This window comes from Electrophorus electricus, chromosome 19 (assembly GCF_013358815.1).
Source record: "Electrophorus electricus isolate fEleEle1 chromosome 19, fEleEle1.pri, whole genome shotgun sequence".
In the NCBI taxonomy this organism is placed as follows: Eukaryota; Metazoa; Chordata; class Actinopteri; order Gymnotiformes; family Gymnotidae; genus Electrophorus; species Electrophorus electricus.
This window is the reverse complement of record NC_049553.1, coordinates 8,918,056-8,938,233: the sequence shown is the minus strand read 5'-3', so window position 1 is coordinate 8,938,233 and position 20,178 is coordinate 8,918,056. Positions and strand designations below refer to the sequence as shown.

General features: G+C 42.5%; 3 protein-coding genes across 3 annotated transcripts in view; 1 reads left to right on the top strand and 2 right to left on the bottom strand.

Moving 5' to 3' along the window:
- Positions 1 to 184: 184 nt before the first annotated feature.
- On the bottom strand, positions 185 to 3,945 carry LOC113567682. Its single transcript, XM_035519979.1, has 7 exons — positions 3,809 to 3,945; positions 3,494 to 3,648; positions 2,733 to 2,923; positions 2,214 to 2,279; positions 1,222 to 1,628; positions 724 to 891; positions 185 to 274 (listed from the first exon to the last, which is right to left on the bottom strand). The coding sequence occupies exons 1-7, from the start codon at positions 3,943 to 3,945 to the stop codon at positions 214 to 216; spliced, it is 1,185 nt and encodes a 394-aa protein (XP_035375872.1). The 3' UTR covers positions 185 to 213.
- A 1,918-nt stretch (positions 3,946 to 5,863) lies between these two features.
- On the top strand, positions 5,864 to 18,881 carry si:dkey-33c9.6 (active breakpoint cluster region-related protein). The gene is made up of 22 exons (XM_027008676.2): positions 5,864 to 6,014; positions 6,140 to 6,240; positions 6,773 to 6,877; positions 7,888 to 8,115; positions 8,395 to 8,502; positions 8,603 to 8,657; positions 8,752 to 8,804; positions 8,938 to 9,075; positions 9,636 to 9,757; positions 10,991 to 11,147; positions 11,451 to 11,576; positions 11,741 to 11,816; positions 11,978 to 12,073; positions 12,266 to 12,340; positions 13,763 to 13,860; positions 14,102 to 14,194; positions 14,503 to 14,669; positions 15,062 to 15,201; positions 15,338 to 15,472; positions 15,576 to 15,681; positions 15,958 to 16,099; positions 16,202 to 18,881. Exons 1-22 carry the CDS (start codon positions 5,963 to 5,965, stop codon positions 16,286 to 16,288), a joined length of 2,460 nt encoding a protein of 819 aa, XP_026864477.2. The 5' UTR covers positions 5,864 to 5,962; the 3' UTR covers positions 16,289 to 18,881.
- Positions 18,882 to 19,220: 339 nt separating this feature from the next.
- ntn5 (netrin 5) overlaps positions 19,221 to 20,178 on the bottom strand; it is a 16,177-nt gene continuing 15,219 nt past the window's right edge. The window contains exon 7 of the mRNA XM_027008677.2: positions 19,221 to 20,178. This exon is cut by the window's right edge and continues 1,995 nt beyond it. The gene's annotated coding sequence lies outside the window, so the exon portion shown is untranslated.

Below are 20,178 nucleotides of genomic sequence, written 5' to 3'. Positions count from 1 at the left end.
CATTGTTTCCACTGTTGTGTTTGGTGTATCTAAGTATCATACCACATGTGCTTGTTTTGGACCAACCTCTCTGTGTGGTTAACATGTAGTAGTATGCTTTAAGAATTCCAGTCCTTTACAGTAAGAGAGTTGAGTGACATAGAGGGGGTATTGATGTTGTCTGCTGATTTTTATTTCAGGGAGTTTTCAGGACTCTCTTCAAGCTTCTGTGCTCTACACCTCACTCACTAAGATCTGTGGGAGCCCAGCCTGGCATCGCTGACACAGCAGAGGACTTTAAACACACACACACAAAACAAACAAAGTTCCATTTATGTGGCACTACAAAGTGTGGCACTACAAAAGTACTGGCAAGTACAAGACCTTACTTGTCAAACAACTTTTAATAAACAGGATTAGTCTAAATAGATTTTCAGAACATATTTTGTTAAACGGTTCCTAAAAGCCTAGCTAGCTTGGTTAAAACATTAACTGGACATGTGATGCGTTTCATGTAAACCATAAACTAAGTTGTTTTCATTTGATTCCCATAGAGTAGTGTGGGAATCATGCAACAAATAGTTAGAACTAATACTTTAAGCAATCGTTTAATGCTCCAAACACGTCAAGATTAACTTGGCAATGTATGAAACTGTTTTTTGCTGCTCCAAAACCTATTCCACAGCCCCTTAAAAACCCATGTCAGTCTGGTCCATACACAGACAGGAACACACACACACTCACAGCTTAGTGATTTTGCTGGCCTGGTGGTGGACCTGCTGGAGCTGAGCACTGAGCCCATAGCTCTGGTTATGGCTCTGCAGTGGGCCGAGCTCACGGACAAGTGCGAGAACCTCCTTGTGCACCTCGTACTCTCGCTTCTGAATCGAAAGCAGTTGCTCCACACTCTCTCTAAGACAGGGAAGGGACGGAAAAAGAAGGGTAACACAAAGGGACAGTTAAAGCGAGAGGGTGAGGGAAGGACAGAGGACTGGTAAGATTGTTCATGTACAATAAACATGGTTAATGATACCAGTGTTAAAGCTGAAGGCATTCTCTTATAAAGTTTATTAGGTATTAGAAACAGTGCTAGCAGCTTGTTTCCAGTACCTGAGTTGAGTCATAGTAACTGAGTTCAGTCATGGTGTCTGTGTTTGGTCATGGTACTTGGTTCAGTCGTGGGGCCTGTGTTCATTCATAAGGCCAATGTTCAGTCCCGGTACTTGTGTTCAGTTATGGTACCTGAGTTTCGTCAAGATGTGGAAGGCACCCGCCTCCTCCCTCCTCTGGCCACAGCTGGGCAGCTCGGTGGGCAGGTCTAGGAAGCACGGTTGTGGGTGAATGAGTTGACTGCGGCATGTCTCAGAGGGCCTCCGAGTCACAGCGTGAGCTGTCTCATAGTGAGGGTGAAAGTGCATCTTGGGAGGGGGGTGCACACCAAGGTGGCAACTAGGGTGAGGGGTAGATAGGTGGAAAGGAAAGTGTGGATGAGGGGCAGGCACAGGCTGCGCAGGTGTGGGTACAGCAGGGCTTTTTGTGGGAGTTGGAGTGGTGGGCGCAGGGGAGACTAGGGATGCAGAGCTACTGCTGGCTTGGTCACTGAAGCTTTCATCTTCAACCAGATAAGTCAGGAGTGTCCTCAGGGTGTCCTGTGTGTGATGATGCAGAGCCAATCTAAACATAACTGTTTTCATAGTCATACACTGTAGTTTAAAGACATAATTAAACCGGGTTTCAAGTAAATCAGTAAAAGCAAATAGCTGTCAGATGTTTAGCAGAGCTGGTTATCTTTCGTTTGTCTCTCTCTCTACCTGCACTTTCTGCACACTGCGGTGCACCATCCCCATCTTCTTCTTCACACTGTTGCTCTCCCTTTCCACTATTCTGCATTGTTTCTGCACAGTACAAACACATTTTTTTCTGCTGACCTCGAACACACACTCACTCACCCACACACTGCTCTTTGGAAACTGTCCAATCAAACTGGGTGTTTCTTCATGAGCCCAAAAGGGTTAATGTAGGTTCTAATCTAATCTCAGTTCTTTTTTCTGGAGAGCAAACCAATATGCTTTTATGATACTGTAACCGTACTGCTTTCCAAAGATGTGCCTGACCATTTCCAAAGCTGTGAGTGAAACTGAATAATGTGTGGTTGTGGTTACTGTCTACATCATGCATGCAAAAACAAATCTATGGTCCAATAACAAACTACAGACATGATGTTTTACACCAACCTCCACCTCAAACAGGCAGTGGCTGATTTCAGAAGGAACCAGACTCTTTGGTAAACAATGAAAACCCTGAAAAAAAGAGAGCCCAGATTAAATGTTATGTTGCCATTTCTTAATGCTAAATTGTTATTTTGTAAAATTCTTGTTATTTCAAGCAAGCTGTTACGGGAAAAGTTTCTTTTATGTTTTTCATAGAACTCACACTGAGGAGAAAACAATCAGCAAACTGTTTCTCTTTAGTATACAGCTGTGAGTTATGCGCTACCTTAGAGAGGAATGCCTAGCTACAGGCTACATATTGTGCAAAAAAAGATCTTTAATGCATTTAGAAAACGTTATGAAGCATGCGTGTGCTCCATACACAACGCTGCATTCACTCAACACATCACTCACAATCATTTTTAAGGCCTTTAAGAGCTCATCTGTGTGTGCAAGGGCAGGACATAGCTGATGCCACCCTGCACTAGCAACACTGGACACAGAAGTAAAGACAAAATGTTGCTAGAATGTATGATTCTAAACCTGCTTGTAGTTATCTGAGTCAGTGGTTTGTGATCCAGTTCTGGGTAGTGAACTATCATCCTCTTCTTCCTCCTGTTCACTGACAAACCCCAAGCTCTCTTCTTTGGGCTGGGCCCCATACCCTCTGGCATTCTCCCATTTCTCCTTATCCAGTACATCCATGACTTTTGTCCCTTTGCTGTTCCTCTTCTCTATAGTTTTAAGTAAAGAAAAGGGAACAGATGAAAGGAGCTAGTCCATTATTTCACCAACTCTTTAGTTTTTTTTTTAATGATCCCAACAATCTTCCTTTCCCCTTACCTTGTATGTGACTAACACACAGAGAGAGAGAGAGAGAGAGAGAGAGAGAGAGAGAGAGAGAGAGAGAGAGAGAGAGAAAGAGAAAGAGAAAGAGAAACCCTGTGGTAATGTTTACTCTCAAGCCACAGTTTTGAATCCGTTTTGGACATCATTCACATGCGCTGATAACATGCCCACACATGTTTGCTGAGGGCGACATCAAAACATCGACACCAAATAGGCTTACTGGAGTTCTCTCATTTAGGCTACATCAAGGCCACGATACAGGGGAAGATCGCCTGTCTGTCATGCACAGACCATCACGTGTTTAATTAAGATTGCAACTGAATCCGTAGTTACCTTAACAGTTAAAGTCTGCATAAAGGCCTTGTTTCAATCATGAAATATAGCCTGTCTGTCTCTTTTCTCAACAGGAAGCATATCGTTTATTTTACACAAGTCAGGAAACTGAATCAATTTACCAGAGGGTTCTTCCAGGGCCTCCTCCTCCAGCCTGTACTGAGAACCTCTGATGTGGTCGCTGTGAGCGGGGAAATGACCGTGCAGGAGATCGGTGGAGGAGACGGTGCGATGCGGTCCCGAACCCGTGCGGCAGTGTTGTTGTAACTTGCCAGGTCTATTTAGCAGCAAGAGCCACACGTTCAGCAAGCAGATGGGCTTCCAGATTTCAGTTACGTTTCCACTTAAAGTGCATTCACGTCTAAACAAAGAACCCTCAGACAACACTAGGTTTAAATTAACTATGGACTCACTATTGTAAAAGTGGTTGTGTATACCTGGCACCGGATGTGTAAAACCTCCTGTTGTGAATGACCTCATTTTCATAGTCGACTGAATCATGCTTAGTCTGTAGCAATTCCTGAGACATAAAGATGGTAGTGCATTTCCAATCCTTATCGACTCCCTTTGCCATTTTTATGGTTCCAGGAAAGTAAACTGCAGACGGGCTGACTCAACAATGCCCACAATTTGATAACGATCTAGTATAACAGGGAGTTGGCTTAATGATGCAAACCAACCATTTATTCTTTATTCTATCCCTATTATGTCGTCGTAATGGCTCGTGGCAATGTTTAAAGAAGCACATAACGTCAATTATTAACTATTTGTTTTAATTGCCAGAGCTTTAATAGCCTAAAGTTAAAACAGAATTAGAAATGAAAACAATTAGAAAATGTATTCGGACTTTTAACGAACTCATGCAAAATCTTAACACTAGGTGGCAGTGTTTCACAAAATATACACACTTCAAATTTATTTCCGATATATATATTTTTAAAGTTCATTGTTTTTCATCCGAGTGCCCAATTCCAGCCTTGCTGAAACAACCCCAGATCATCACCGATCCTGCACCAAATTTCGCAGTGGGTGCGAGACACTCTGGCTTGTAGGCCTCTCCAGGTCTTCGTCTAACCATTACACGACCAGGTGTTGGACAAAGCTGAAAACTGCACTCATCAAGATGACCTTACTCCAATCCTCTATGGTCCAATCCTAATGGTCTTTTGCAAACTTCAGTCTGGCTCTTCTTTGCTTCTCATTGATGAAGTGCTTTTTTCTAGCTTTGCACAATTTCAGCCCTGCCTCCAGAAGCCTGTTTCAAACGTCCTCGCTGTGCAGTTTACCCCAGCTGCTGCATGCCATTCTTTTTGTAGGTCACTTGACATCATCTTACAGTTGTTAAGTGACATTCAAATGAGGTGGTGATCATCACGGTCGGTAGAGAGTCGTTTTCCACTTCTGCCAGTCTGTAGCTGATGTTGTCCCATGTGTTTGCTGCTTGACCTTGTTCTTATGAACCATAGTTTTTGACATTTTCAAGATAGAAGCAACCTGACGCTCACTGTATCCCTCTGCCAGTAAAGCTACAATTGAACCTTTCTTTTCCTCATTAAGAACCTTTCTTTTCAACTCTTGGCATGGTCTGTAGCTGCGTTTTGACTGCACTTACTTTTTGGGGTAGTCATAGGATTGGTTTTCCCATCCAGCTGGTTCTATAACAAGAGAATAGTGATGACAGCAGCAGTGGTTTTTATACTGTTGCTCGTTAGAATAGGATTTTGTTAAGGTGATCACATATTCAGCATCTCATTAAGTAGAATGATGTGTGTCTGTGAAGGAATTCAACAAACACTTGAATGGAAGGGCTGCTGTACATGTGGAGATGCTGATTTATGAAAAAATTGGAGTGGTCTCTTATTTTTTTTCCAGAGCTGTATGTGATTTTCTTTTGCAGTGCTGTCCAAGGTGCTTAGTCTATTCCTGCACCCTGCAAACTAGACATCGAACCAAAACCTGAGAGGTGGACGCTTTCTCTGTAACATTTGTTGATTCAAATTAGATTGCCTCAGTTAACTGTTAGTTTGGGTCAAATGTAGGGTCTTTAGTCAAGAAGGCAGGGCAAAGCTATTTATTTATTTATTTATTTTTAACAAGTTTATTTGTATATACATTTATATACAAAGCACTTCACCAAAGCAACAGTAGTAAGCATATATAAAACATAAAATATTGGCCATGACAATAAAATAGATAAAAATAAAAATAAATAAATAAAGATAATAATAGAAAATAAATCGTGAACACATCATTAAAGGTAAAATAACCAAAAAATCAACTGTGTGGCTTTCTAATGTGTGGCAACAAATTCAGGCATCAGCAAAAGCCTCTCTCTCTCTCTCTCTCTCTCTCTCTCTCTCTCTCTCTCTCTCTCTCTCTCTCTCTCTCTCTCTCTCTCTCTCTCTCTCTCTCGCGCTCTCTCGTGGTCAGAGGAACAGGAAGAACTCACTGGTTTTATTGTTAGATTTCATATGAAAAACTGAAGTGAAAACAACAAGAGCAAGGGCTATCAGGCTGTGTGGGTCGTGATCAAAACATAGTCTGCTTATACTGGGTGCTGCTTGGGCATTTACTGAACACTTTTTTTGGTGATGGAATTTTATGAGGAGGCCGTGGAGTACCTCATATCCTGTGGGCTACCCGGTAGGTTTAGACGCATAAAACCCATATTTTCTGTGGCATTTTCACTTTGTATCTATATTTTGCAATCCTCCACCCCCCCCCCCCCCCAAACAATAGATGTCATGTTATGTATTTCTGTATTATAGTGGTTGAGGAGGACCTGATGCAGGACGTGTTTGGTGATGAAACAGACTGGGTTTCTAACAGCACTTTACACACTGAGGGACTTGGACTTCCAGACACACCGGTGAATGAACATAACTTGCTGTGAACTCTAACAATGTTATTTACTCTGGGCTATGTATAGGATTTTCATAGGAATTCACACACACACACACACACACACACACACACACACACACACACACACACACACACACACACACACACAAGCATTTTTCAATGCGGAGGTTCTGTTCTGCAAACTTTTATTTATTTTTTCTAAAAAATCAACACATTCTAACAACGTATTTTAAAATACACTTGCCTAAATAAACAGTAAAAGACAGATAACTCCTAACAACATGTCTCAGTCAGCTCCTCAAATAGTTAACCAGTGCTTCCTGAGTTATAATCAGGGAAGCTGGTGTGTTAGAAAACATTAACAGTACACAAGATAACTGTGCACTGGGAAACACAGAACTACATGTTCTTAGCCAAACAGTCCTTCAGGTAAGTGGAGTTGTTTTAGGTTGCTAATGTTGGTAATAGTATTCTCTGTTGTGCTGTTGTACTGGCAGAAATAAGTATTTAGAATAAAAGGAGTTTTTTTGTTATAGACATGCAAAAGCTCAGAGGAGATGCTGATGAAGAGGCTACTTGTGCTCAGAAAGCTTTTAATGAGTGAAGAGACATACCTATCTGAGCTAGATACTCTGCTCATGGTAACACACACACACACAAACACACACAGACACAGTATATGAGATGTGATGGTTTGCATATAGTTTTTTTCTAACCAATCCTAAGGGCCATTTACTTCCATAAAAGCATCTAGATACCACCTTACTATGGAGACTGGCTGTCTTCATAGAAAATCATTTACCATACTCTCTGACACACATATATGCACACAAGTTTCAAATTCAATACTGTAGGCAATACATTGTTAGTGGGCTCAAAAAACTAAATATGTGCATCTTTGGTATCTTATCAAATTACCTTAAAACACACAAACAGATAATTTTCTTAGTTTTGCTAGATTAAGAAAATGCCAAAAAATGTTATTAGGTAAAAATAAGCAGTATTGGTGTGACTGGTCGCTTGAGTATTTATTTTATTGGAAGCATATCTAATTTCATTCCTCCTACTTCTCAAATAATGTTATTCATAGTGGAGGGAAATATTCTTCTAGTTTCTGTTGTCTGTAGTCAAACTTCTCTTTTCCAAAGTGAAATGTGAAGTGTTGCTTCCTTTTCAGTTTATTACTGTCAGTTTAATAAAAGCTGAAGTTTAAAGAAAGTAATAATTGCCAAAGATTGCTTCAGTTAAGTCTTATTTTACTGTTTGTACATAGTAATAAAGAGGGAGAGACATCTTTTGTCTCCCAAATCAAAAGGGACTGACACTTATCTCTCAGCTTGGTCAAACCTAAATCTCTCTCTCTCTCTCTCTCTCTCTCTCTCTCTCTCTCTCTCTCTCTCTCACACACACACACACACACACACACACACACACATACACACACACACACACACACATTCTCTTCCTTTTTCACACATAGATACTATATATGCATGATGGTCTAACCACTTTAACGAAGCTTCTGTTGCACTCACACTGTTATACTGTTATACTTTTTATCAAAAGTATAACTGTTATACTTCTAAAAAAATCTCTCCTGCTCTACTGTTTATTCATTCATTCTCTTTCTTTTTTATTGTCTTACATCCAGCCTATGAAGGCACTCAGAGCCTCAGCTGGTACATCCCAGCCCGTGTTGTCTCTTGAGGAGGTCCAGACAGTGTTTTACCAGCTGCCAGAGCTCCGAGATCTTCATAGAGAGTTCTACACTGGCCTCAGAGCCAAACTGCAGTCGTTTAAGGACCTGGAGCAGGGCCTCCCTGCACAGCTGGGTCACTGTGACTCCCAGCTCTCTGTGGGAGAACTCTTCCTCAAGTTTGTAAGATTGTGTTGTTTTTTTTTTCCATATCCTGTGTGTGTATGTGTGTGTGTGTGTGTGCGTGTCCATGTGTGTGTGCTATGCACATAGCATATTTAACTAGCAACAAGCAAAACATTTAACATTTCATTAATTTCATTCAACACCCTTCCCTTCAAACGTAACTACTAGATGAGCTGCATATTTTATTCTGAGACCTTTTAGATCTTTTTGCTTTCTCCTGCTGGGCCTGTTGGAGCAGTAACATGACTGGTTGCATTCTGGTCATATGTTGCACAGGTGAGCCACTTAGGATTATACCGCGGGTTCATCGATAACTACGAGAGCGCAGTGCAGACTGTAAGGAAGCGCACTCAGGCCGAGCCCCGCTTCCGCATGCTTGCCGAGGTGCGTACCACACTGTGGTTTGGTCCTCTTTGCAGCAGATTTGTGCCTCTACAGAAGAATGCTTGAGCTCACAGTCCCATCCACTTCCCTGTCATTTCAGAGCATGATGTCTGGCAAAGGGCCAGACAGCTGCAGAACTAAGTACACCTTTGAAGGTAATCCAAGGCTCTCTGGCCTGCTGGTTTCCTCTTTGACAGAATGGGACTAGCTGTTCATGGCTTGCTTATTTTCATATGTCTCATGTCACAGCTCTTCTCTACAAGCCTCTGGACAGAGTGACTAAGACTACTTTAGTGCTGCATGTAAGACAGCTTTTCAACAGGTTGATTCCATAATAATCTATTATTCTATTTTAATGGTTCTTTGGTCTCCTGTTCTACTTTTTGTAGCTTGCATGACTTGCACTGTCACCTTTGTGTCTCCTCCTTCTTTCAGGATCTTCTGAATTACACACCAACTAAGCACGACGACAGTGCACTGATACAGGAAGCACTCCGTGTCTCCAGCAGCTTCCTGTCTGGGGTCAACGAGGGGTCGCAATGCAAGACATCTGTCACTCTCAGCAGAGGAGAGGTACCTATGCAGTATTAATATCACAAGCCTATAGTAAATGAGGCTCTACCAAAACCTCTATGATTTTTGTCATGTGCTGATCAACTGTAGTCATTCTCCATGAGTGTAGTGAGGGTCTCTTGATGAGTCAGTGTATTCATAAAATTGAACAAATGCAAATAATTTGGCCATTCTTTAACCATGTAACATCTAAAGTTCATCAGCATATTCTGAATATCAAGGCTTATTGAAAAAATGCTGCAATTGTAAAATTATATTTAGTCCATTTTGTGTAGTCCTACATACTGAAGCCCCAGCTGCAAAATGCAAAGCTGCAAAGTTACACATTAATGCCACTGCTCTCTCAAACACACACATACACACACACACACACACACACACACACACACACACACACACACACACACACACACACACACACACACCTTCTGAGCAATGACTAGAGAAGGAAACTTGAAGCATTCCAAGTTAGGTCATTCATCTATTTAATCTAGTTGAAATTTAGCTGCAACACAAAGTGAGAATTTACTGTGTATGTTTTGTTTGCGTGTGGCTTACAGAGACGGCAGCTAGTGCGTGATGGGTTTGTGGTGGATGTAAATGAGGGTGGGCGAAGCTTTAGACACCTTTTTCTATATACAGACTTACTGCTGTGTGTCAAACTGAAAGAAGGAGCTATGGGGTGAGTGACTAAATTATTCTGCAATTTGTGCATTTCTAAAAGTTCTTATTTTTAGGTATATATTCAGAAACACATACACACACTTGTGCGTGCGCGCACACACACACACACACACACACACACACACACACACACACACACAGAGTGTACATACATACTACCACTTAGTAGAAATGCCTATGGCAAGATTTGTCTTAATTATTTACAATTTAAACTCTATAAATGTGTCAGTAAAAAAATAATTTAACAATAATCGAATTAACTGAAAATATTACTGAAAATGCAATAAAAAAAACAAAGAGCAAATAGAGCAATAGACAGTGAATAGAAACAAGTAAAGGGAAGTTAACCTACTGTCAAAGTGTTCAACACAGCAGCAGCAGTGGTAGCTTCGTACCTTTAGGCTTAACCAAACTTAGTTCTTTCCAGTTGCCCCGTTGTGTGTACAGTCGTGGCCAAAAGTTTTGAGACTGACACAAATTTTGTTTTTTCACAAAGTTTACTGCCTAACGGAACACCATGTCACAAGGCAAAAGTGATAACCAAGTGGCCTGGTGAACAAAATATTGAAATTTTGGGTCCATGGCCAGGAAACTCCCCAGATCTCAATCCCATTGAGAACCTGTGGTCAATCCTCAAAAAGAGGGTGGACAAACAAAAACACAGAAACTGTGATCAACTCCAAACACTGATTAGGCAAGAATGGGCTGCCATCAGTCAAGATTTTGCCCAGAAACTGATATCCAGCATGCCAAGGCGAATTGCAGAAGTCTTAAAAAAGAAGGGTCAACACTGTAAATATTAAGTCTTTGCTTAAACTGAATGTATTTGTCATTAAAACATTTTTTAAAAACTTATGAAATGCTTATAATTGTATTTCACTATGCCATATAAACATCTGACAAAAGGATCTAAACTTTGTGAAAGCCAAAATTTGTGTCTGTCTCCAAATCTTTGGCCACGACTATAGTTCTGCTTGAGTAGCACAGCAGGCTTAGACAGAGGAATGTCAATCAAGTATATGCATTTGAATATTAAGACCACACTTCCACAGTTCCCAGATAGGTCTGATGGCACATTTCTAAAGTATTTTATCATGTTTCAAAAAACACCAAAAGGAATGTTTCTCAAACATTACTTTGATGTTTCTTTTATTCTATGATAATTTGAGTGTGTGTTTGTGTGTGTGTGTGTGTGTGTGTGTGTGTGTGTGTGTGGGTGGGTGGGTGTCAGGAAGCAGTCTTACTACAGGTTCTGTTGGTATATGCCACTGGCGGGACTGAAGATGCACTGGATGTCTGAGCAGGAGCCACCAGCTGACCTTCAGCTCAAAATTAGCAACATGAGAGCAAAGTTGTTCCACCTAAGGAGTGCCCTGCGCAAGTACACGGTACTGTGTGTACTTGCGTTCGCCTCTGTGTGGATGTGCATGTTACTGTGTGAACTTGCCTGTACTCGCCTCTGTGTGTGTGCACTCCTTTGAAGGCAAGCTTGTGGATGTGCATAGCACTGTGTGTACTCACGTTCGCCTCTGTGTGGATACTTGCAAGTGTCTGTGGGTATGTGTGCACTGTGTGTGAGCGCCTGTGAAGGTAAGTCTGCGGATGTGTCTATGCTATTGGTGTGAATGTGTTCAATGAAAATTTCTTGGTAAAGTATTGGGAATGTATGTGTGGGCTTGTGTGTGTTACAGAATGAAGGTAAAGGATCTGTTTCTCGTGCCACTGATCGGTGTAGAAAAAAGCTTGCAGCATGTGAAATTTGGCTTCTCACACACAAAGCTTCATTCATCTTAGAACTACAAAGTACCAGTAGTAAGGTAACATCTCTTTCTCTCTCTCTCTCTCTCTCTCTCTCTCTCTCTCTCTCTCTCTCTCTCTCACACACACACACACACAAATGCACAGAAAAACACTCACAACTACACTGGCCAGAGCTGATTGGTCTGCACAGACACCCCTCTTTTGTTCTGTCTTGCTCCAGAGTCACACCATTCACTTATCGTTTCTCCATGAGCTTGAGGAGTGGAGGGAGGCAATCAACAAACTCAAAAGTGAGGGTGAGGAGGCCGTATATAAAACATCTCCTAGTTTGTGCATTTGTGTCCTGTTATTTTTATTCTCATGTATGTGTGTGTATTTGTGGTTGTGTACGTGTGTGTATTTGTGGTTGTGTACGTGTGTGTGCGCACATGCATATGTGGTTTTGTTGGTGTCTCAGACCTTCAGACTGTGCCACCGGACTTGCTCTCTCTTTCTAACTCTTGTATCAAACTGAGAATGACTCAACAGCCACCCCTTTGCTGCCTTCAGCCTGGTCAGTACCTTTCTTACACACACACACACACACACACACACACACACACACACACACACACACACACACACGTGTGCATGCATGCTCAGTCTCCCATTTGACCTCTTTTATATCTTTTACGCATATCCTTTTTGAAGTTTTCATTTCAGTTATTGTTGTCTCTGTAACTGTGTGTGTGCAACTTGCTTGCAGACATAGAGGAGAGCAGCATGTGTGGGACCGTGTGTGTGGTTGTACATTCAGCCTGTGGTCTGCAGCAACCTGCAAGTATGTAATGTCTATGCTAGGTGTACACACACTCACAAACACACGTCATGCTGAATTTAAATTACAGTTTGTGAATTTTTTAGTTTTAACAAATTTTTATATGTTCATGCTTGGTAGTGTTTTGATACGCTACTGATATAGGGCTTACATAAGCAATCAGATAAGTGTCCTACAGTTGTGTTTAATCATCCAACCATGGAGAGCCTAACAGTGCCCCTCCCTAATCCACTAACTATGTGCCTGTTCCCTTGGTCACTCGCCCCCCCCTCATCCATTATAACCCTGTGCCTGTTCCCTTGATCACTCCTCCTCCTTCATCCCCTATTACTCTGTGCCTGTTCCCTTGATCACTCCTCCTCCTTCATCCCCTATTACTCTGGGCCTGTTCCCTTGATCACTCCTCCTCCTTCATCCCCTATTACTCTGTGCCTGTTCCCTTGATCACTCCTCCTCCTTCATCCCCTATTACTCTGTGCCTGTTCCCTTGATCACTCCTCCTTCATCCCCTATTACTCTGTGCCTGTTCCCTTGATCACTCCTCCTCCTTCATCCCCTATTACTCTGTGCCTGTTCCCTTGATCACTCCTCCTCCTTCATCCCCTATTACTCTGTGCCTGTTCCCTTGATCACTCCTCCTCCTTCATCCCCTATTACTCTGTGCCTGTTCCCTTGATCACTCCTCCTCCTTCATCCCCTATTACTCTGTGCCTGTTCCCTTGATCACTCCTCCTCCTTCATCCCCTATTACTCTGTGCCTGTTCCCTTGATCACTCCTCCTCCTTCATCCCCTATTACTCTGTGCCTGTTCCCTTGGTCACTCCTCCTCCTTCATCCCCTATTACTCTGTGCCTGTTCCCTTGATCACTCCTCCTCCTTCATCCCCTATTACTCTGTGCCTATTCCCTTGATCACTCCTCCTCCTTCATCCCCTATTACTCTGTGCCTGTTCCCTTGATCACTCCTCCTCCTTCATCCCCTATTACTCTGGGCCTGTTCCCTTGATCACTCCTCCTCCTTCATCCCCTATTACTCTGTGCCTGTTCCCTTGATCACTCCTCCTCCTTCATCCCCTATTACTCTGGGCCTGTTCCCTTGGTCACTCCTCCTCCTTCATCCCCTATTACTCTGTGCCTGTTCCCTTGATCACTCCTCCTCCTTCATCCCCTATTACTCTGGGCCTGTTCCCTTGATCACTCCTCCTCCTTCATCCCCTATTACTCTGTGCCTGTTCCCTTGATCACTCCTCCTCCTTCATCCCCTATTACTCTGTGCCTGTTCCCTTGATCACTCCTCCTCCTTCATCCCCTATTACTCTGTGCCTGTTCCCTTGATCACTCCTCCTCCTTCATCCCCTATTACTCTGTGCCTGTTCCCTTGGTCCACTGTTCACTTGTTCTCTCTTTCTTCTCAAATTGTTTGCAGGTGTCTATGTGTGTGTTGAGGTTGATGGCTTTGACATTTTTGATCGGAAAGCCCAAACGTGTCTCTCCTCCTATAGTCTTACACCACAGTGGGAACAGGTAAAGACCAAACACACATCAACATGGCCACTTTTTGAATTCTCTGACTTGACCTACTCAAGTGTTATTATCTTGCTATAACACCTACTCAGGTGTTATTGTCTGACTTCACTTGATATTGAAAAACAAATAAACAAACCAGAGCACTGTAGCAAGAGCAGGAATAATTTTTACTGAGATTTAAGGTAATCACAGAGAAGCTACATGCCCTGAGAAGTGTGTGTGTTTATGTGCACTGTAGGAATTGGCGTTGCAGGTAGATGGAGCACGGCACCTCCACATGCTGTGTCTCACTGAGTTTCAGGAGGACATCATGGGCCGAACTACACTACAGGTGAGGTCTTGGGTTTCTTTTGGGGCTGAGCTAAGATCAGTTTCCTTAACAAAGGCACAGGTAAGATGCTGAAATGCTATCTAGTCACAGATCCTATCACTGTGAGGATCTTCTTTTAGATGTTTATTATTAGAGAAGTAAGCGGGTTGAGCCCCATGTGGACCCATGTTGGTATGGCATAAAATATTTGACATCTTATCCTGTGTATAATTACATTACAACACTGTCAACACTGAAAACTAGCCTTGCTAACTTTCCAATTTCTACTTGTTTCTTATGGTGCGTGTTTGTGTGTGTCTGTGAGACAGTTAGATTCTGTTGATATACTGAAGAAGTGGAAGAAAATGACCCTAAATCTGGGCCTGATAGTGGTGACAGTGTCAATCAAATACGTGCCCCATTCCTTGAAGGCACCTAGCTCCACCCCTCTGCAGCAGAAACCCGTATTCTCTGTGCATATTGGAGATGTGGCAAGGTGAGTACCTCAGTCTCTTTTTCAAAAGACAAAATAATACCAAACAAAGTCCAAACATTGTGTCTTCTCACATTGTGGCATGTTTTGTGATGCTGTGAATGAATTATACTATCATATATGATTTTCTAAGAAACAAAAATGGGAGATAAAAGCTTTCAAACTAGTTACAGAAATCTAGTTATGCAAGACTGGAATATTACAGACCAAACAGATTTTGACAGCTTCTGCAAAGGGCAAAGTGTGTTTGAATGTTACCGTGTGAATCAGTCACGTTCTGGGATAACTTTCTCTATGATATGCTATGATATGATGTGGATTTCTACTTTTGTATGAGGCTATGGAATGTATAAACTCCCTCTCCAGCTGTGTGTGTGTGTGTGTGTGTCCCTCAGACAGGAGGGTGTGCTGGTCCCTCACATAGTGCGCTCCTGTGTGGGGGAGATTGAGAGGAGAGGACTAGAAGAAGAGGGCATCTACAGGATCTCAGGAGCCAGCAGAGAAATTCAGGCTCTCAAACTGGCATTTGACACCAGTGAGTTTGTTTGTAGATTAGCATAGATTTTTCATAATAAAGGTTATATTCTATATATGCTGTCTGGCACTTCCTCACTGTTTCTCACACTATAGCCACTCTTGTTCTCTGATCCTTTTGTCATGCTCGTTTGTAGATTACTGGGAGGCTATGAGTAAAGTGAGAAGTGCAGATGTGAACACAGTTTCTGGAGCACTGAAGCTATACTTCAGAGAGCTGCCTGAGCCTCTTATACCCACTCAGCATTTCCAGAGACTCTCCAAAGCACTGTGTGAGTTTCTCTGTCTCTCTCTCACACACACACACACAAACACACACACACATACACACACACATAGAACGTCTGTCTTACATCCATGGTGTGTCTTATGCAGGCCTGGCTGACCCTTATCTCAGATCAAATAGCATGTTGTCTGAGCTACAAACCCTCCCTGACGTCAATCGCAACACTCTTCTCTTCCTATTACATCACCTCAAACGGTAACTTCCTGTCTGTCTGAATGGTAGCTTCCTGTGTTTGCTTCTGGCTGTGATTGATTTACCTCTATCTCTCCTCGCATATTTTTATATCACACAGTTTATGTGTGATGTTTATGGATTAAGATAGGGGCAGATTTTGAACATTAAATGTAGAGACTGATCAGTATTTAACTATTTCAGTTTGATTCTCTCTCTCTCTCTCTCTCTCTCTCTCTCTCTTTCTCTCTCTCTCTCTCTCTCTCTCTCTCTCTCTCTCTCTCTCTCTCTCTCTTTTAGAGTTGCAGAGAAGGAGCAGCAAAATAAGATGTCTCTGAGCAATCTGGCCACAGTGTTTGGGCCCAGTCTACTGCGCCTCCCAGTGGCAAGTCTAGATCAATGTGGCCTACAAGTGGACATCTCCCAAGAAGTTGAGGTTCAGGTCAGACAGCTACCCTCCTTTGTCTCAGAATTTACTACATCTGTCTAAAAACCCAGCACAACAGGAACACCCAGTGCCTTATGTGAGTATGTCTTTGCACAGGTCCAGGTAATTTACCTCTACCTCCAGAATAAACACCTTCCAGAAGCTCTCACTGCAAAACCACTTGACACAGTGGAAGAACCATGACGACGATTCAGCTAAGAAGGCGCCGAGAGCCAAAATAGACTCCCAGAAGTGCCACAGCCATCAGCCCTGGGAAGTAAACAAGAGCCTCTAGACAGTTTAACTCTCTCTGTTGATCCAGTTCAGTGTAGTACAGTGTGAGGTCTGTTAGGTGAAATATGAATGTTTGTCAGGAATATTTATTTTATTTATTTCTTTTATTTTAAGCATCCTTGGACCAATTATAACATTGCATGACAGTACACATTAAAAGGCACCTAATAAAGTACACCAGCACTTGTTTTAGGTCTTTAAAAAAACAGTGTAACACCAACTAAAGGTTGGTGCTAATTTGGCTGGCACAGCTGGTGTTATGAACAGGTATAGCAGGGAGGCATGTGGAGGCTATGATTCTACCTAGCTCTGCTAACCAGGATGGTGAGCCTCAGGGAACCTCCAGGAGTCTTCTTGGAGGCTGAAGACCTGTAGGTGGAGCTCATTTACGCTTCTGAGTAAGCTTTCTACGCAAGTAACCCCCACCATCCAAATAAACCAGTTGGCTTTGGTTCAGCGTTGTACGTACCAGTGCTTCAAAGACATTTATGGAGGATACACACACACACACACACACACACACACATACACACACACGCACACCAGCATCTGCACTGATCAACCTTTTTTCTATACAGCTGCGTGTTGCCTTTCACCCAGTACACACAACACCTGGTTAGTGTAGACTGCTCTCTCTGTCTCTCGCCACTTCCAGCTTTGATCCATAATCCTAACACGGGCTGGAACAATTTGCTCCAGCTCCCAGCTCTAAAAAGCCAGACACGGGAAAAGCTCTCTGGTGTCAGATGTGACTAGCAACGCCGTGCAGGCCTCGCCACGGTAACAAAGGATGTCAGATACAAGCTGGTGTCATAAATCAGCAGTCTCCCTTCAACCACTGACCAGCAACACAAGGTTCCTACTACTAAGTACAGGCACAGGGTGACCAGCTTGAGAGAAACTTGCCATTAGAAAGGAGAGGAGGGAACGGACAGAGTGGATGAAAGAGCTGAAGGACCAAAGCTTCCATTACAGATCTGGCTTTACCTTTATTGGGGCTGGTAGGAGCCCTGGGGCTTTCTGCTGAAGTGGGGATCAGATGGCAGCAGATGGAGAAACCAGAGGTTACGCCATGAAAGAGGAGCTGATTATTCACATACGAAGGAACAGTGTGGATTACCATGTGTGAAGGGTAGGCGTGTCTGCCAGAATTCGCCTGTCAACCGACTCGTCCACACTGGGAAATGAAAATGAAAAGATCTCTCAAGTTACATAGTTCTTCTGAAGTGCCAGTGTGTAGAGGTACAGCCAAAGTTTTAGACACATGGGCCTTCCTCTTTATCGGCAGCCCAGCTGAGTCACTGAACTCAGATGTGCATACAGAGCAGCTGTTTCTTGAAGACTTTCTGCGTTTATGACATTTTCATGTGCATTGTTTTTATTTAGGATTTATCTGGGGGTCAGTAACTGTTGCAGCACTATTTTCAACACTGAATTTGTACAGTTGGACACAGTGAGACACAGATGGCATTGTTTTTATAAGAGTTAATGGGGTGGGGGCGTCATGTTGCCATGGATACAGTGTGTTCGTATGAGAGGCATTCATGCTAGGGATCAACTGGATTGACCCCCTCATTCTTGGGTTAACAGAAGCCGCGTGTGTATCTGGTTCTCTGTTCCAGTGTGTGTGTGTGTGTGTGTGTGTGTGTGTGTGTGTGTGTGTGTGTGTGTGTGTAAAGACGAGTGGATGTTTGTAAAACACTGTGGGAAAGGCTTCATGGCATGCTGAGGTTTAACTTATGGTGTCAGTGTTCATTGTGACCAGAGGCAGAGAGAGGAGGAAGAAAAAGGGAGAGCATGAGGGGGAGAGAGAGAGGCGAGGAAGAGAGAGCAACAGAGCTTGTTGAACTTTGGCTCTGGAGGACTTGAGTCTCGTAAAATTCTTCTTGCCAGGCAGTAAACGTGGAGCTAAGAGCATGGTGTTTATCCCACACACTTCCGCTATGTGTGTGTGAGTGTGCGTGTGTGTCAGTAATTAGGCATGTTCATCCATCTGTACCCATATACAGCCAAGCTCAAACATACACACAAAACCTGACCACTAAAGTACCACACTTACAACCTGAAGAGTGTGCGCTCAGAAGCTCAGTTGCAATGAAGCATGTGTTATATGATACACACAGTTGGCTTGTAGACAAAATAATGAACATGTTGATATAAAAGCGTGCGTGCATGTGAGCAGTACTTGAAGAGACGTGTGTGTGTGTAGTGACAGGACTGTGGAGCTCTCAGAGAGAACTTCACGTCAGACAGAATGATGACAGGTGCTTCCTGGATAAACACAGCAGGTGCCTCATGCTTGCTCTCTTAACCTTTTTTTCCCGTTAGCTGTTGCTCACACACCACTACATGACCCTCTGTGCTACAGCCAGAACTCATGTCTATACTGTGTAAACAGGGATACCCTCTTCTCCCCCCCCCAAAAAAAAAAAATCAAACAAAAAAAACAATGACTACAAAACGATTAAGAGCTTATAATGACCAGAATTAAAATGTATATTTGCTTTTTTAAATGTGAGGTAGTGTGTTATAATAAAATGCTTTACACATTGTACACTTTAAAGGTTTTTTTTCAGGGATTCTAATGTCCATGCAGAAGGCATGAAACTGGCATTCTGGCTGCAATTATTTAACCATTTCTATGGTGCTTTGCGCTCTGAAATTTTTTCATGTAGCAGTGATGTTACTGGTGCTTCCGGGTGGGAATGCTGGAGTATGAAGTTTATCAGGGGCACAGGAATAAAATACCTCAAATTCAGCAGACAACACATTCAAACCCTTTCATCATCATAAAAAGATCACTTTCACATGTAATTACATGTAATATTTACTGTGATTTAGAGATCCTTTTAGTGAGATCTTCACGTTTTTACAGAACTTTTTTTAAATGTTCTACACAGGTAGACTCTTCTATTTACCTTATTTCACCACAAATTGTATTTTACAAGATAAATGTTTAATAAGACATAAATAACATTTGTTATTTATATAAAATGTTGCCAAACGCTAACATGTGAACAGTAATAACCAGACGGTTGTGTTACCAGTACAAAAGTGACCCACTGTTCATATTAAGTGCATTTGGGTTCTGGGCACAGCTAAGGTAAATAGGCCTGACTAAATGTTTGGTCATGGAAAGTCAGGCACAGATAGCTGCTGCACACTATGATGCCAATCTGATAGAACTGGAAATACTTCACAGTTAATAGGACTTGAAAACGTAAGAGACTTTAGAGAGCAAGTGTCCACGTGTGTAATACCTGTCTGATACATCTAAACATCTAAAAACATTTCTCATCCCCTCAGATTTGCTGGCAAGTCTCAACAAATGGGTGTTTAGTTTCCCAATCACATTTTTGGCATCTGACTCTGTTGCAAAAACAAAGTTTCTTAAAGTTGTTTATGAAAAGCTGTTTTATATTGCTACACTTTAGTGGGCAACAAAAGCTGGCCTGCCAGGTAAGTGAGACTGTTAGTTGTGCGAAAACCTCTTTTTGGTTTTGATATCCTTTAAGGTTTGATCATTCTTTTACTGAAAAGCTGTAACATTAAAACCACCTGCCTAATACTGTGTAGGTCCCACTCACACCACCAAAACAGCTCTGAGTCGTCACGGCATGGACTCCACATGACCTATGAAGGTGTCCCGTGGTATCTGGCACTAAGACATTAGCAGCAGATCCTTCAGGTCTTGTAAGACATGCGATGGGGTCTCTGTAGATCAATCTTGTTTTTTCCAGAACTTCCCACAGGTGCTTGATCGGACCGAGTTCCGGGGAATTTTTCAAAACCTTTAACTC